Genomic DNA, 12,858 nt, shown 5'->3' on the forward strand with positions numbered 1-12,858 from the left:
ATACTCTGAATTCAGAAATTAACTTTGTCAATGAAACATATTGATCGGATTACCTTTTAGATTGATATTGTAAAAAATAAATTATCCACAACACACGTGTTAAAAGTGTTCCATCTGCCTATCAAACATGTTAGGCCCAACGAGATACTGAGACAGATATGTCCAATCGACATTCTCAAAATCACCGAAAATATCTTCGAAAGGGTTAAACTCGTTGGGGGTTGTAGTTGGTTCTCCCAGGGCAAATGATACCAACTGTGGTTCGTTAAGGGAAAGCGAGGTTATTCCATTAGTTCCCAAAGAAGGAGCTGTATTTAGCAGTAGGCAGTTGGCGTGATTGATGTTGGTATAGGACCCCGTAGATGTTGATGTATGAGAAGGCGGCTCAGTCTCAAACTGAGAAAGTATTGATTTTACCGGAGAGACCACGCATCTTGACTCTTTGCTAACTGCCGATTTTTCCACGCATACAGCGTACGCTTTTCTAAGCATATCAAGTTGAGAATAGATAGAGGGGTACTCTTCTACACGTTTTCCCGGATTCTGCTTCTTCCATTTGGACAGAGAGAGACATAGTATCATAACTGCAAGTAAGAAATCATTCATATTGAAGCTGGTCAGCGCCCAGCTGCTATTAGCGTAGAGTTGGCCTCCCGGCTGGAGTTCTTTATTCACGCCAATCAGGTAGGTGATGATTGTCATGGCCGCATTGACACATGCTTTCGTGCTATATTCGAAACCAAGTGCCATATGTCTACGATGCAGTATGCATAGAGACTTCTGGTGGAGAAATTCGATGTAAATTCGACTGATAATGAGAAATGGTGGGTCGGCCAGTGATTGTTCCATTGGCCGAATGCGAAGGCTCTCGGGGATAGTGGAGTACATCTGTCTGATTTCGGCATCCAAATCCAAGATTTCCTCTTGCGATTGAACCTTCAAAGACAAGGCGTGGCTGCACACTTTAGTGAAGCCGCTTAGTAATTTATCCTTCACAACAAAGTACAAAATTGGTGTGGGATCTGTTTGCGGCCTGGACAATGGAAGGAGGGACGTTTCCTCATTGAAATCAGAATCCAGGAGATTTCGAGGGGCTTTAGAATCCCATGAGTCGGCAGGAATGCAACTATGCAGACCAAACTGGAAAGAAACCATGAGATCAAACTGTCTGCATGCTGACCAGACTCGGCGGCGCATCTCGCCTTCGAATATTGTAAAATTTCCAAAATTATCAGGATCTCGGTGATAGCCCATCATGTAGGCAAGTCTAGAAAGGACGCCCAAAATGATGCAGAGCTCTCGAGAAGGATCAAGGCTGAACATATACTTGCACTGCGCATACAAACCCAAGGCCTCCATGACTTGGCTTTGGGGGCGGGTAAACTCGCCAAGTACGAGACACTGTCCAGCAGCGTTGAGGAAGACAGTGCGGGCGTTAGATTGGCCTTCAAACACAGAAGGCGCAGGGACAGGAAGTTCGTTGATCTTTGCTGACATGCAGCAGAGCGAAAACATTATAGAGACCCAAAGAGGAGACGCACGCAGAGGGTCTTTCCAGAAGTCTTCGTACTGTCTCTGGAACTGGGGGATATGAATGTAGGGGGCAATAAGCATTTGAGCTTTGAAGAAGGCCGAGAGGTACCGATCAACCTGGGCCCTAGGAGGCAAGCTTTCGGATAGAATTTGTTGCATTGAATAATCTCTCGGTGAGCCGAATATTATTTGTCCTTCTGGAATTCCGAGGTCAACTGGGTCTTCATGGTCCGTATATGTGCTCGGTATTGCGTCCATGGTGGTTTTGAGCTCTTGAATGTTGTCTAAAATGGTAGACCAATGCGTTGATCCAGAGTACCTGGTCTCAGATGAATCCTGATGCAGATGGCCCTCAGTTCCCAAATTTGGAATAGCATCATCTGTTTGGGGCCGAGTAATGATGTGAGGGTCTGCTCGCTGAATACCGCAAGATTCCGACTCCATAAGTTGCATCACCAACTTCTCAAGCTGCAGTAATTTCTCCTGAGGTTCAACCCAAGCACCAGCATTGTTTTGAGGTGTCTCTGGAGGGGAATCATAAGTGCAGGCGTCGTCATCGTTGCGTTTTACGCATTTCTCACATGGCCGGCCACGGTCACACTTCAATTTCCGAGCGCAACATGGTGCACAGGACAACCTAGGCCGATTGCGTTTGACTCCATTTCTGAGGCTCTTGTGCCGGTGGCCGTCCCCTTCGGCGCGAAACTGTCCGATATAGGACGAGAAGCCTGCCATTGCCACTTTGAACTGTTTTTGGCATGGAGGATAGATTGTGCTCGGAGTTAAGCATGGGCCGTTGGTACTAATTACGGAACATTGGTACGTACCTAATTGAGCTAATACCCTTTTGGTAAATCTCTCGGCCGGCCTCATACTACATTGGGATCGAAACTACAGAAATATGAATAATTGAGGGGATATAGACAATTTCGAGCGTGTTGATGGATTTATTTTGTCATTTTTCTGCAGATGGTTGGTAGGGACAGCTATGATGATGGGGCTTCCCGCCACTTCTTTTTCTGGTAGTGTTTCTCAGCCGATATCCCCGAGATGATATCATGGACGTAAGGCAGTATCACCTGGAAGATATCTAAACAAAGCATTCGATAGACTCGAGACAGCTCTATAAAGATCAACTGTCTGCCGCTGTTTGTGAGGAGTTTGGAGTAAACCAGCAACTGCTCATTTTCCACATCACACATCAATTAAGCACCTCACCTTCACAATGAGCAACGCCCCAATTATTCTCATCACAGGTGCGAACACGGGCATTGGGTTTGAAGTCATTAAGGCCTTGGTAGATTCGCCAAATGCCTATACCATTCTCCTTGGTGGTCGATCCATCCAAAAGGCGAAAGATGCGGTAAAACTTGCCAAGGAGCAGTTTCCCAATTCCCAGAGCACCTTGTCCGCTATCCAAGTCGACATCGAAGATGACGCCTCAATCTCGAAAGCCTTTGAAGAAGTGTCTACCAAATATGAACGACTCGATGTTCTCATTAACAATGCCGGTATGACTTCCAAGAGTCTGCACTTTCGTTGGCACTGACACTTTGCAGGGGCTCTGTTCGATTTCGAAATCCAGTCTGGCCGTATGACCATGAGAGAGGCCTGGAACAAGTCCTGGAACGTTAACACCACCGGGACCCAAATTATGACACACACTTTTGTCCCCCTGCTACTAAAATCCTCCGATCCACGACTCTTGTTCGTCACCAGTGGTACTTCTAGCCTCACCGAGACTGAAAGTAGCGACATGTGGGTAAACAAAGTCCCAGCCAAGGGTTGGCCTAAGCAAGCAATTTCAATGCCATCTTATCGCAGCAGCAAGACGGGTATGAACATGATGATGCGTGAGTGGGCGAGGGTGCTCACGGAGGATGGGGTGAAGGTTTGGTGTATTTCTCCAGGGTTCCTTGCGACGGGCCTTGGTGCTGGACCAGCGGCGAATAAAGAGATGGGCGCGGGAGACCCGGCCCTTGGTGGCAAATTTATTAAGGATGTTGTTGAGGGGAAGCGGGATCAAGATGTGGGGAAGGTTATTCGCTCTGGCAGCAATCAGCCTTGGTAATGACACCTCGAGTGTGCTTTTGAGTGTGTTTTTGAGTGTGCTTTTGAGTGGTGGTGTTTGCCGTAAAGTCTCCATATGAGGAGGTCATTATGGGACAGGTATCGTTAAAAACAACTGCTAGATAGTAAATTTTCACCACTCAATTATTTTCATGAGATTCTGCAAGATATGTGACCAACATATGCCATTAATATGCCTAAATCCGACATAAATCTCACCCAAAGGAATTCGTCAAAGGAGTACGTCGGACTATATGCGATCATTCACAAGCCATCCTCTCTGTAAGCTCATATATTCGCGCGAACCACCGAGCTACTCACCAGTGACCTGTCTGCCATTCGTTTCCAGACCGATCTATCACTTCTCGTCGGCCAAACGCCGTTTCTGCCCGGTTCCATAATACCCGCAGGATCTACAGCGTCCTTGATCGCCGTATTAATCTTCGCCAGAGCATCGTCCTGGACATCCCGTATCGCAGCAATCTGATCCATAAGGGCCCCATACGTCCAGTATTCCGTCCACCCATTTTTCTCACAATCATCCACCAGCGTAAGGATAAGCTTATGAAGTCTCCGACAGGAGTCAGAATCGTGGCGCTCATATGCGATGTAGACTGTATAGTGCATGTGGCGCTCATCGATCGTGATTGCGCCTAGGAAATCTAACTCGGCATCCTGTATACGCTTCTTCGTAATTGACAACTGTGCATACGCGATCTCTCCGGAAATTTTCGAAGTCAGGCGAAAAAATACTTGAGATCCTTTGGGTACCCATGTCGTCCATTTTTGCTCGGCTATGGGAATCTCTTCGTGTTGGTTCCAGCGGACACAACACGAAGACTGGTCATGGTGAACCGACTCTGGAAAGTAGAATTTTGCCCCTTCAACTTGACCAAATGCCTCCTTGATTACCTGGCACAAAGCATCGCGGACGCCCTTCTCTCCATATATCATGCCGTGCAATATCCAACGATTGGTATTAATGCCGTCTGGTTCTATGCTATTGAGAGGAGCATCGGATGAGGCATTTGGGGACATTGTATCTAAAGGTATATAGTAAAGGCTAGGGCGTGTCTGTAGGGACATTGTTTGGCGAAGCTTCTGAGTGATATAGACGATTTTAGGGAGGTCTCCCTCCTTTGGAAACCCAATCTGGTAAGGCTGGCAATCGGCAGGGTTTGAGGTGAGCTATTACATTTCAGCGTGTGATCTTTACTATTATGTTCACAATTACTGAAGAGTTACTTACACAAATAGACTAGGCACGTTAGCAAACTTCATCCATCGTTTGAACATCAGTCATCTAGCTTACCAATTTCACAGCTATCCCCAAGCCTTTTTCCGAGAGTAGTTTTCCATTAAATACACCGAAACTGGAATCGAGGGGCTTATGCTTGTTAGCGGTTGCTAGAATATAAAACCATGGAGTTACAAACCTGCGTTTCTTCAAATTCTAGCTGTTCGACTTCAGGCCGCGTGCCAGGATATTGTATTAATCCCGTTTTGAGGAGGTCTCCATTGGGAAGTATTATTTCCTTGCCACAATAAAGTGTAGATATGTTACCTTCCACAGCATTTCCCAAGGCCAGTCTTTCCGTATACTTGGGCCAGTCGATCGTGAATTTCTCGTTAAGCTTATTGTCAACAAGGTATTTGTCAATATCTGCATGTGTGGCTCCAGGCTCCACGACAACATATGCACCAGATTCATTTACCCCAAGCACCTTGTTCATGTAGCTACCAAAGTCCAGGCCAATGCTACCAGGAACTCGTGGTATAGCGGCTCTATAGTCATCGTCACTCCCGCCGCTAAAAGACCAAACTGGGGTTTCAAAGGTGTTGCACAAACGAACAATTTCTTGTGCCTCCGACACCTTCCGGGGCCTAACGATGGCGGAGAGAAGAAGATTATCCCTGTCAGAAACATTCAGATTAAGAATATCAAGTGCGCCCAGCAGCTTCTTGTGAGTCTCTTCCGCCTCCGTAATTATTTTCACGTTATCAGCACCACATATATTTTCTGCTTGAACGATATAATCTTCAAACCTCCTGATACTCGTGCTTGGTGGAAGGACAAGTGGGATTCCTGGATTCGCTGGGCTGGCACTGGCTACCGGAACCTCCTTTCTTATGGGAATTCCAGTAGCCTGAGTGTGAAGATAAGCCTTTAGCTTTTCGGCGCGGTCCATGTATTCAGCAGCCTTGTTCTGCATTATCCTCTTGCTCTCAGAGTTCTTCTCAAATCTGATGGCAAGCATGAATAATTCGAGACAGATGTAGTACTGTTTATATGCGTTTTCATAATCCTTTGCATTGTCAAGGGCAATGGCTTGTTTGACAGCGTCGATAGCTCTCCCGAGGAAGTCCGTGTTGCTTTTAGTTGGATTACCTGTCGTTGGCAGATTACCTCTCGATGGTTGACTCGTCGAGCCATCCTCCTTGTCCTTGGCCGGCGGGGGGATCCAATTCTCAATGCCACTGTACTGCTCCTCTGTCAAAGGACTCCCCAAAACACTGCCTCCCCACATTATTCCGCCATCATTCTGGAACGCATTTTCTCCAATGACACTTCCCCCGTAAATAGTTGACCTGCGACCGTCGATTACCGTGCTGGCACTGGTAAACACTGCCTCTGCAGCACGGGCCATACTCTGTAGCCCCGAGGCTATATTACTGTTTCCGTTCTCTTCTTGAGAAGGATCAGAGCTCGAAATATTGTTTCCTTGTAGTGCCGCCTCGGCTCGTTGGCTAATGAGTTTAATCATATCTCCAAGGTTAGCAAGAGACGTATCAAGGCTTTGCAGTGAGGCGTTCCCCTTGATGTGTAAACATCTAGTTACAGTTAGACTTGGTCGCATATTTAAAGAAGAGCAATAATGAATTAAACTCGTACTTACAAGCTGATCATCTGTAGTCCACCTTGCATTGCAATATGATGAGAATTGATGCGATGCTGATATGCGGTGATATCAGACATAGACAATGATAGTTTGACTGCCTTCGTCGGCTTGCTCAAAATGCCATGCCCAAAGAAGCCGCCCTTTTTAACATTCGTCAGAGCCTTTTCGAGCATCTCGATCGTTAGTTTACTATTATCCAGGTTCTCTGTGACACTAGTCCAAAGCGTGGCATCAGGACCAGAATAAGCCATGAGAACCGCGGTATTCTGTTTCCATGTCTTCTCAATTGCACTCAACGTGCCCGAAAACCCCATGAGCTCCTGGTGGAGTCCAGAAAAGTTGGTGTCAACATTTCGAACGCTGTCTGTGGTCGTGTATACAGCAGCGGCTACCTAGATGCCAGTGAGCTAATCTGCATCGGCGAAATGCGGCAAGAGCCATAGGTACCTTGAGACAAAAGACTGCAAGACTTGCAGAGCTAGCTGCTATTGATACTGGATCCATATTGTTTTATTCCAAACGCACATATTTCAAAGTGTAACTCTAACAAAATGAAGTGCCGTATACAAATAAATATGAGATAGGAGAGCGACAATAAAGTAGAAGATCGGGGAATGCCAAGAAAGCTTGTGTGGCTGTGGAAGGATTGGAGCGGGGCTGAGTAAGAGCGAACAGCCTCACTGGAAACCCCACACAGACCCCCACGATTATACCAAAGTTAATATGTAGATATTCAGCCTCGAGGTTGGTTTAATTTAACACCTAGCTAGTACACCACCTATGGTTGACTTCGATCGAACTGTCCACTGCGACGAGCCTGCAGAGGATGGCGTACAGTTAAGCCTATGAAGTAGTTTGTATACCTCGGAATAATACGTTAGAACGGGCTCGTAGATGCCATCATTCTTATTATAATGCTACATTTTGGCCATCCTCACATTCACGTAGCCTTCTCCTCCACCTCCTTCTCTCCCGCGCTTTCCGCCGGCAAATCCCCAAACCTAAACATCCCCCAACTAACACTCCCCTCACACAGCGTCCACAACCTAACCCCTCTATCCTCCTTTGCCGCCCCCGCCCCCACAAACACCGGCAACAAATGCTCAAAAGTCGGATGCGCCTTCCTCGCATCTGGCCTCTTCAGCAACTCCCCCATCTTTGCCTTCCTCTCCGCAGGTTCCGACTCCACGGCTTGCTTTAGCGCCTCATCGAACGTCAGCGCGTAGTCGCGCGGCTTCAGGGAGCCACGGCTCGCGAAGAAGTCGGGGAGGTTGTGGACGGCTTGGCCGGAGACGATGATCAGCACACCCTCGTCGCGGAGGGGCGCTAGGGCTTCGCCAAGCGCGTAGTGTGCGTCTCCAGAGTCGGAGTCGAAGAGGGAGAGTTGGACGATGGGGACGGAGACGGGGTTGGTTTCTGGGTGGAAGAGGATGGAGAATGGGACCCAGACGCCGTGGTCGAGGCCTCTTGTGGCGGGCTTGGCGGAGATGCCTGCGTCGGCGAGGAGACGGAGGGCGGATTGGGCGAGCTGGGGGGAGCCGGTGTGGGGGTATTTGGCGCGGTAGTAGTGGGAGGGGAAACCGCCGAAGTCGTAGATTAGGGGGGTCGATGGGGCGGAGTTGATGGAGAGGGTGGTGGCGGTGCCTTCCCAGTGGGCGGAGAGGACTAGGATGGCTTTGAATTTTATGGTGGTAGTTATTTCGCGGCCGAGGGTGGTGAGCCGGGCGTAAGCCGGGTGAGTGGTGTCGTACTTGATGTTTGGCTGGGTGGCTGTTAGTTGGTGTGAGTGCAGTGGAGGTCTCGGAGTAGGGGGATATTAGTTGGTGTTAGATAGTGCGGAGACCGCGCTGGGAACACATCGTGCGGAGACCGCGGCTAAGAACAGATAGTTGGAAATATACTTACGCCCCCATGGCTCACAAAATATACTGGAGTCCTTGTAGTGGTAGACATATTGCGAGTCTTCAATGCTGATCCAAACTGTTTCACGGATGCGCGGCCTCCAACGGCAGGAGCAACAGCCCAAAAGCTTCTAAATAATATGGCAAGCGCCACGGCTGTGACTGCGAAGAAAGCCGATAGAAAATAAGTGCGGCCTAGAAACATCTGCTAATGTTGAAATCGCGAGCAAAGCGAGAGTATAAATAAGTTCTTATAGTGGAACTGGGGGGTATAACTTCTTTTATATGAGAAATGAGAAGTAAACCATGACGAGTGTGTGTGGAGGGGTAAGGCTGACAAAAATAGAGGATCCGGGGACTAGTGAATTGGTCATTATATGGGTCTTGGTTGGTCAGATATAGTGTAAGACAGTCAGCTAATACAAATAAAGCACTAAACCCCTCGGCTCGGGATATCTTCCACCCCAATAATAGCTTACGGCTTACAACTCCACTGCAATTCCCAGAGAATCGGGATGCCGAAGATAGTCCGATTCCGATTGCAACTACGGCATTGTATTTTGTATTTGATTAAGTTTCTATGGGCTGATCTGTTCCTGCACATTGGCCCCGATATAAATCCAAGTTTTCTCCCTTACTCCCCTGACCAAACTACCTATTCTTGGGCAACAATGACTTTGTTTCGTCGCATAGCTGTGCTTCGTGGCCAGATGCGGCGGCGGCAGAGCAGCCATGCGACGGTGAGCATGACAATCGCAAGGCTGACACACAGTGTCTGGTCCCAGGTGTCATGCTGTGGCGTTTTATTTCCCCCCATTGTCCCTCCAAGTCACTGAGCTGGTTCCTCCTCCAGATCCGGAATCCAAACGTGTAGATAGTCCTCGAAATCATCAATTTCCTTAGGAGCCGCCGAGTGTTTGAGTCCGCTAATTTCATGTTAGCCTGGCCGCCTTTCCCCCAATAGTAAAGAAGAAACTTACGGGTAGATCTTCAAATCAACCTTCCATCCCAACTCCGACATCTTTGCGGCAGTCATTCTACCCCACTCGGTCAAAACGAGCGGGTCCTGGTCTCCATGGCCCATGAAAATCTCGGTATCCTTGTTCGCGTTTCCTTCGGGAACGAGGTCCTTGAACTTGTTCTTCAGGAGCATGTAACCAGACAGCGCGACGATGCCGCCGAGCTTGTGTTCGCAGGTAGCGCCGGAGAGCAGGGACATCGCACCGCCCTGGGAGAAGCCGCCGATGATGATGCGCTCGGAGGAGATACCCGAAGCGATTTCGGCGTCGATGAGTCGGTGAATTGTGGTGCGCGAGCGCATGATGCCAGCCTCGTCCTCCTCGGTGGAGAAGTCGTCAATGGCTTTCTGCAGGTGGTTAGCCAACAGTCAAGCCTCTGAACAAAGACTATCAAGCATAAGCCACAAACGAACAGTGTTGCGGGCCCTTACAATATCATACCATCCCGGCATGCGCATGCCACCATTCTATTCAGTTAGCTTTCGTAGACAAGTAGCCGGGCGAATGGGCAGCCAAGCACTCACAAGTGTGATTGGAATGGATGGGGCGTTGGGGAAGATGAATTTAGTCTCAGTGAACTTTTGGCGGCGGCGCCAGTTCACAGCCAGATCGATCCAGCCAGCACCCTGATCACCAAGGCCGTGAAGGAAGATGACAGTGGCAGTGTGCCTGTTCATCGCCGGGACGGCGAGTGGAGCAGACATCTTTTCGCCGTGTCAAGAGTCAATAGTTCAATACTATGTTGGAGTATAAAAGAGCATGGATAGACACGTTAAATATGTCTTTTGAAAGAAAGTGAAAGAGGGACGTCGATGGTCGATGGTCGACGAACAACGAGTTGAGAAGATAAGAGTAAATATACGAGATGCCCCTCGTCAATTCCCATTTCCATCGCGGCCTAAAGGGACGAGGGACAGGAGTGACTTGATTGGCTATTACGGGTTAACTACGGGCCGACTTGTTTGAGCAGCCGACGTAACCATTTTCAGCCCACACATTATTTTCATTACTAAGCACGTCATTGGCTTACTAGCCAAGGACGGAACAAATATATTCCGATTAGTCCCACCCGCCTCCGAGATGAGACCTTGTAGGCGTCGACGACGACTGTGTTACTCTTCCATAGCGACGACGACGAGAACAAAGCAAAGCGATGTTGGATCCACGCTTATAATACTGCCTATTTCTTCTTCCACTAAACTTCTATGAATATATTATATCCCCCTCTTTCACCCTCCCACTAGAACCAACCAAAACTACCCTCCCCCCGCACAGGAACAACGGAACTGTGTGAACAAACCAATACAGCCATGGCAGCGACAGCGGGCTCCCGCTCCCCCTCACCAAGCCCGAGCAAACTCCCACCCGTCCCCGTCTCGCCCACCTACTCCTACGCCTCCACCGCAAACCCCATCTCCGCCTACAACCTCCCCGCGCCCCCACCCCCCCAGCGCCACTACGCAGTCCTCACCAAGAACGACCTCGAGCTCTCGCAGACGGCCTACTCCGAGCTCCTCACCACCGCGAAACAATACCGGCACGCGCTTGCCGAGCTCTCCAAATGCGCTTCCCAGTTTGGCAGTGCGCTTGAATCCTGCGCGCGACTGAAGGAGGCGCGCAGCGAGACACTGCATATCAACGGCGGTAGTCTGGGCAATAGCATCACGGCGCAGGGGACGTGCACGGCGGATAACCTGATGGCAGCGAGTGGGATTCACCAGTTGGTCGCGAACCACCAGCAGATCCTGTCGGAAACTGTGTATCGCAGTTTCGAAGTGCCGCTACTGCACGAGCTGGACGGGTGGCGGCGGAGCATGGAGGAGGAGGAGCTGGCGTACCAACGGGAGGTGAAGGAGCGTAGCCGGGAGATTCGACGGATGGAGAAAGAGGGGCTGAAACTGCATAAGCAGCGTAAGCGCGATGTGGCGCGCTTTCGTGGGCACTTGGTGGATCTGACGACACGGCTGGATGAGTTGACGGCGGTGCATGCGGGGCATTCGAGGGCGCTGTTGAGGGATAGTCAGGAGGCGAGCGTGAAGATTGTGGAGGCGAGTTCGTCGTTAGTGAGAGCGGAGGTTGATATTTATGAGTCCCTTGCGCGGAAGGGATGGTCAGGTGGGGGTCTGGATGAGCTGTTGGATAAGGGTGTTGATCTCTTCGCCAACGACCTTGATGGGAGTCACGGCGATGGAACGAAGTTATTCAGTATCCTCCCGCAGAAGAGCATTCTCGCCGAGGCAAACGCGGATCGTCCACACCATCGTCGTGGCGACAGCATGCTCGTGGAGGGAGAGCAGTATCAGAGTCTTACGGGGGCGGTGACAGGGGACCGCGACGAGGCGGCGAGTATATTCTCCCAGCGGACGACGACAGAGGGGCATTTCAATAAGTCGAGAGGGGTGCGCCCGTTTTCGCCGCCGCCGCCGGTGAGGAGGTTGGGTGCGCAGGAGGAGGGGGCGAGGACGCCGTTGATGGAGGAGGAAGAAGAGGCTCTAGAAGGTGGGGAGAATCCGATTATAGCCGGTGAAAGTGCAGCTGGGGAGCAAGAAGATGATTCGGCAACGATACGAGAGGAGAGGGGAAGGGAGAGAAGCTGGAGTGTTACAGATGATGGAGTGTTGTCTGAATAGTGTACCATTATACCCCTTTGTGGAACTGACGCGACTAATGTTTTGTACGTTTATACTGAGTTTGTCTGCACAGTCGCTGATTTTTTAAAGTGTGAGGGATGGTGGGAAGATGGTTGGATCATACGTACGTTCTTTGTGTCTATATATGGCTATATTGAGCTAAGCACTTATACAATGATCTTTTGGCATTGGATCGCTACTTCCATTTGTTCTCATGAGGCCTCGCCGTGACGACTATCAAAGTTATGCTACAAGTCTCCTCACTATGAGTTTCGTTAATAGGGTCTGTGATGCATATGATCTCAAGAGTGAATTTGTTTCAGAGGGTGGCCTATTCCAGATGTCCCCGTTGTGTAGAGTAGGACATTGGGACGGACTAGGTGGAGGGTTGCACATCCTGTGATGTGACAGGATGGGTAAGATAATAGATTTGATTGAGCAATGAGCTCCTACCTAATGAGGTTACAATCTTATATAGTAGCCTCGTTTGGCCGGATCTCCGCCGCCAGCGATTCATAGCATTGCCGGGCCAGGCTTCCTAGTGGTTCTCATCAGCCTACGCCCACGCCTGGTGGCTTCCTGAACTGTTGACCAAGATATCCAAGTGATGTTACAAACGCCACGTGGGATGCACCTCCACGCAGTCATACACGCAGTCCTCCTCGCAGTCCGCACAGTTGTCTGTGCAGCTCTTGCAGCTTTTCTTGCAGTCTTCCGTACAGATCTCGGTACAATCCCCGAGACAGCTCTTCTCGCACTTCCTCTCACTAAACTGGTCCTGGGAAGTATCAAAAGTCCCTTTAAC

General features: G+C 49.6%; 6 protein-coding genes across 6 annotated transcripts; 2 read left to right on the plus strand and 4 right to left on the minus strand.

The window, feature by feature from the left end:
• Nucleotides 1–99: 99 nt before the first annotated feature.
• Nucleotides 100–2,268, minus strand: VE01_04490 (uncharacterized protein; the record flags this gene model as incomplete). Its single annotated transcript, XM_018273964.1, has 1 exon — nt 100–2,268. The coding sequence occupies one exon, from the start codon at nt 2,266–2,268 to the stop codon at nt 100–102; it is 2,169 nt and encodes a 722-aa protein (XP_018131263.1).
• Nucleotides 2,269–2,453: 185 nt separating this feature from the next.
• Nucleotides 2,454–3,719, plus strand: VE01_04491 (uncharacterized protein). The gene is made up of 2 exons (XM_018273965.2): nt 2,454–3,044; nt 3,093–3,719. The coding sequence occupies exons 1-2, from the start codon at nt 2,759–2,761 to the stop codon at nt 3,602–3,604; spliced, it is 798 nt and encodes a 265-aa protein (XP_018131264.1). The 5' UTR covers nt 2,454–2,758; the 3' UTR covers nt 3,605–3,719.
• A 172-nt stretch (nt 3,720–3,891) lies between these two features.
• On the minus strand, nt 3,892–7,007 carry VE01_04492 (uncharacterized protein; the record flags this gene model as incomplete). The annotated part of the gene is made up of 6 exons (XM_018273966.1): nt 3,892–4,791; nt 4,853–4,861; nt 4,916–4,990; nt 5,040–6,435; nt 6,501–6,895; nt 6,951–7,007. The coding sequence occupies 6 exons, from the start codon at nt 7,005–7,007 to the stop codon at nt 3,892–3,894; spliced, it is 2,832 nt and encodes a 943-aa protein (XP_018131261.1).
• An 83-nt stretch (nt 7,008–7,090) lies between these two features.
• Nucleotides 7,091–8,760, minus strand: VE01_04493 (uncharacterized protein). The gene is made up of 2 exons (XM_018273967.2): nt 8,409–8,760; nt 7,091–8,265 (listed from the first exon to the last, which is right to left on the minus strand). Exons 1-2 carry the CDS (start codon nt 8,607–8,609, stop codon nt 7,444–7,446), a joined length of 1,023 nt encoding a protein of 340 aa, XP_018131262.2. The 5' UTR covers nt 8,610–8,760; the 3' UTR covers nt 7,091–7,443.
• A 107-nt stretch (nt 8,761–8,867) lies between these two features.
• On the minus strand, nt 8,868–10,274 carry VE01_04494 (uncharacterized protein). Its single transcript, XM_059463624.1, has 4 exons — nt 9,948–10,274; nt 9,855–9,890; nt 9,385–9,770; nt 8,868–9,330 (listed from the first exon to the last, which is right to left on the minus strand). Exons 1-4 carry the CDS (start codon nt 10,125–10,127, stop codon nt 9,234–9,236), a joined length of 699 nt encoding a protein of 232 aa, XP_059319770.1. The 5' UTR covers nt 10,128–10,274; the 3' UTR covers nt 8,868–9,233.
• A 263-nt stretch (nt 10,275–10,537) lies between these two features.
• On the plus strand, nt 10,538–12,440 carry VE01_04495 (uncharacterized protein). Its single transcript, XM_018273969.2, has one exon. The coding sequence runs from the start codon at nt 10,734–10,736 to the stop codon at nt 12,051–12,053; it is 1,320 nt and encodes a 439-aa protein (XP_018131260.1). The 5' UTR covers nt 10,538–10,733; the 3' UTR covers nt 12,054–12,440.
• The last annotated feature ends 418 nt before the right edge of the window (nt 12,441–12,858 follow it).

This window comes from Pseudogymnoascus verrucosus, assembly GCF_001662655.1.
Source record: "Pseudogymnoascus verrucosus strain UAMH 10579 unplaced genomic scaffold scaffold_16, whole genome shotgun sequence".
In the NCBI taxonomy this organism is placed as follows: Eukaryota; Fungi; Ascomycota; class Leotiomycetes; order Thelebolales; family Thelebolaceae; genus Pseudogymnoascus; species Pseudogymnoascus verrucosus.

Bases quoted from the DNA above. Each gene is read 5' to 3' on its own strand.
- VE01_04491 (XM_018273965.2), top strand. From the start codon at position 2,759: ATGAGCAACGCCCCAATTATTCTCATCACAGGTGCGAACACGGGCATT. The intron at 3,045-3,092 runs GTATGACTTCCA...GACACTTTGCAG, and splicing joins TGTTCTCATTAACAATGCCG to GGGCTCTGTTCGATTTCGAA.
- VE01_04494 (XM_059463624.1), bottom strand. From the start codon at position 10,127: ATGTCTGCTCCACTCGCCGTCCCGGCGATGAACAGGCACACTGCCACT. The intron at 9,891-9,947 runs GTGAGTGCTTGG...CTAACTGAATAG, and splicing joins CATCCATTCCAATCACACTT to AATGGTGGCATGCGCATGCC. The intron at 9,331-9,384 runs GTAAGTTTCTTC...ACATGAAATTAG, and splicing joins GTTGATTTGAAGATCTACCC to CGGACTCAAACACTCGGCGG.
- VE01_04495 (XM_018273969.2), top strand. From the start codon at position 10,734: ATGGCAGCGACAGCGGGCTCCCGCTCCCCCTCACCAAGCCCGAGCAAA.
- VE01_04493 (XM_018273967.2), bottom strand. From the start codon at position 8,609: ATGTTTCTAGGCCGCACTTATTTTCTATCGGCTTTCTTCGCAGTCACA. The intron at 8,266-8,408 runs GTAAGTATATTT...ACAGCCACCCAG, and splicing joins ATTTTGTGAGCCATGGGGGC to CCAAACATCAAGTACGACAC.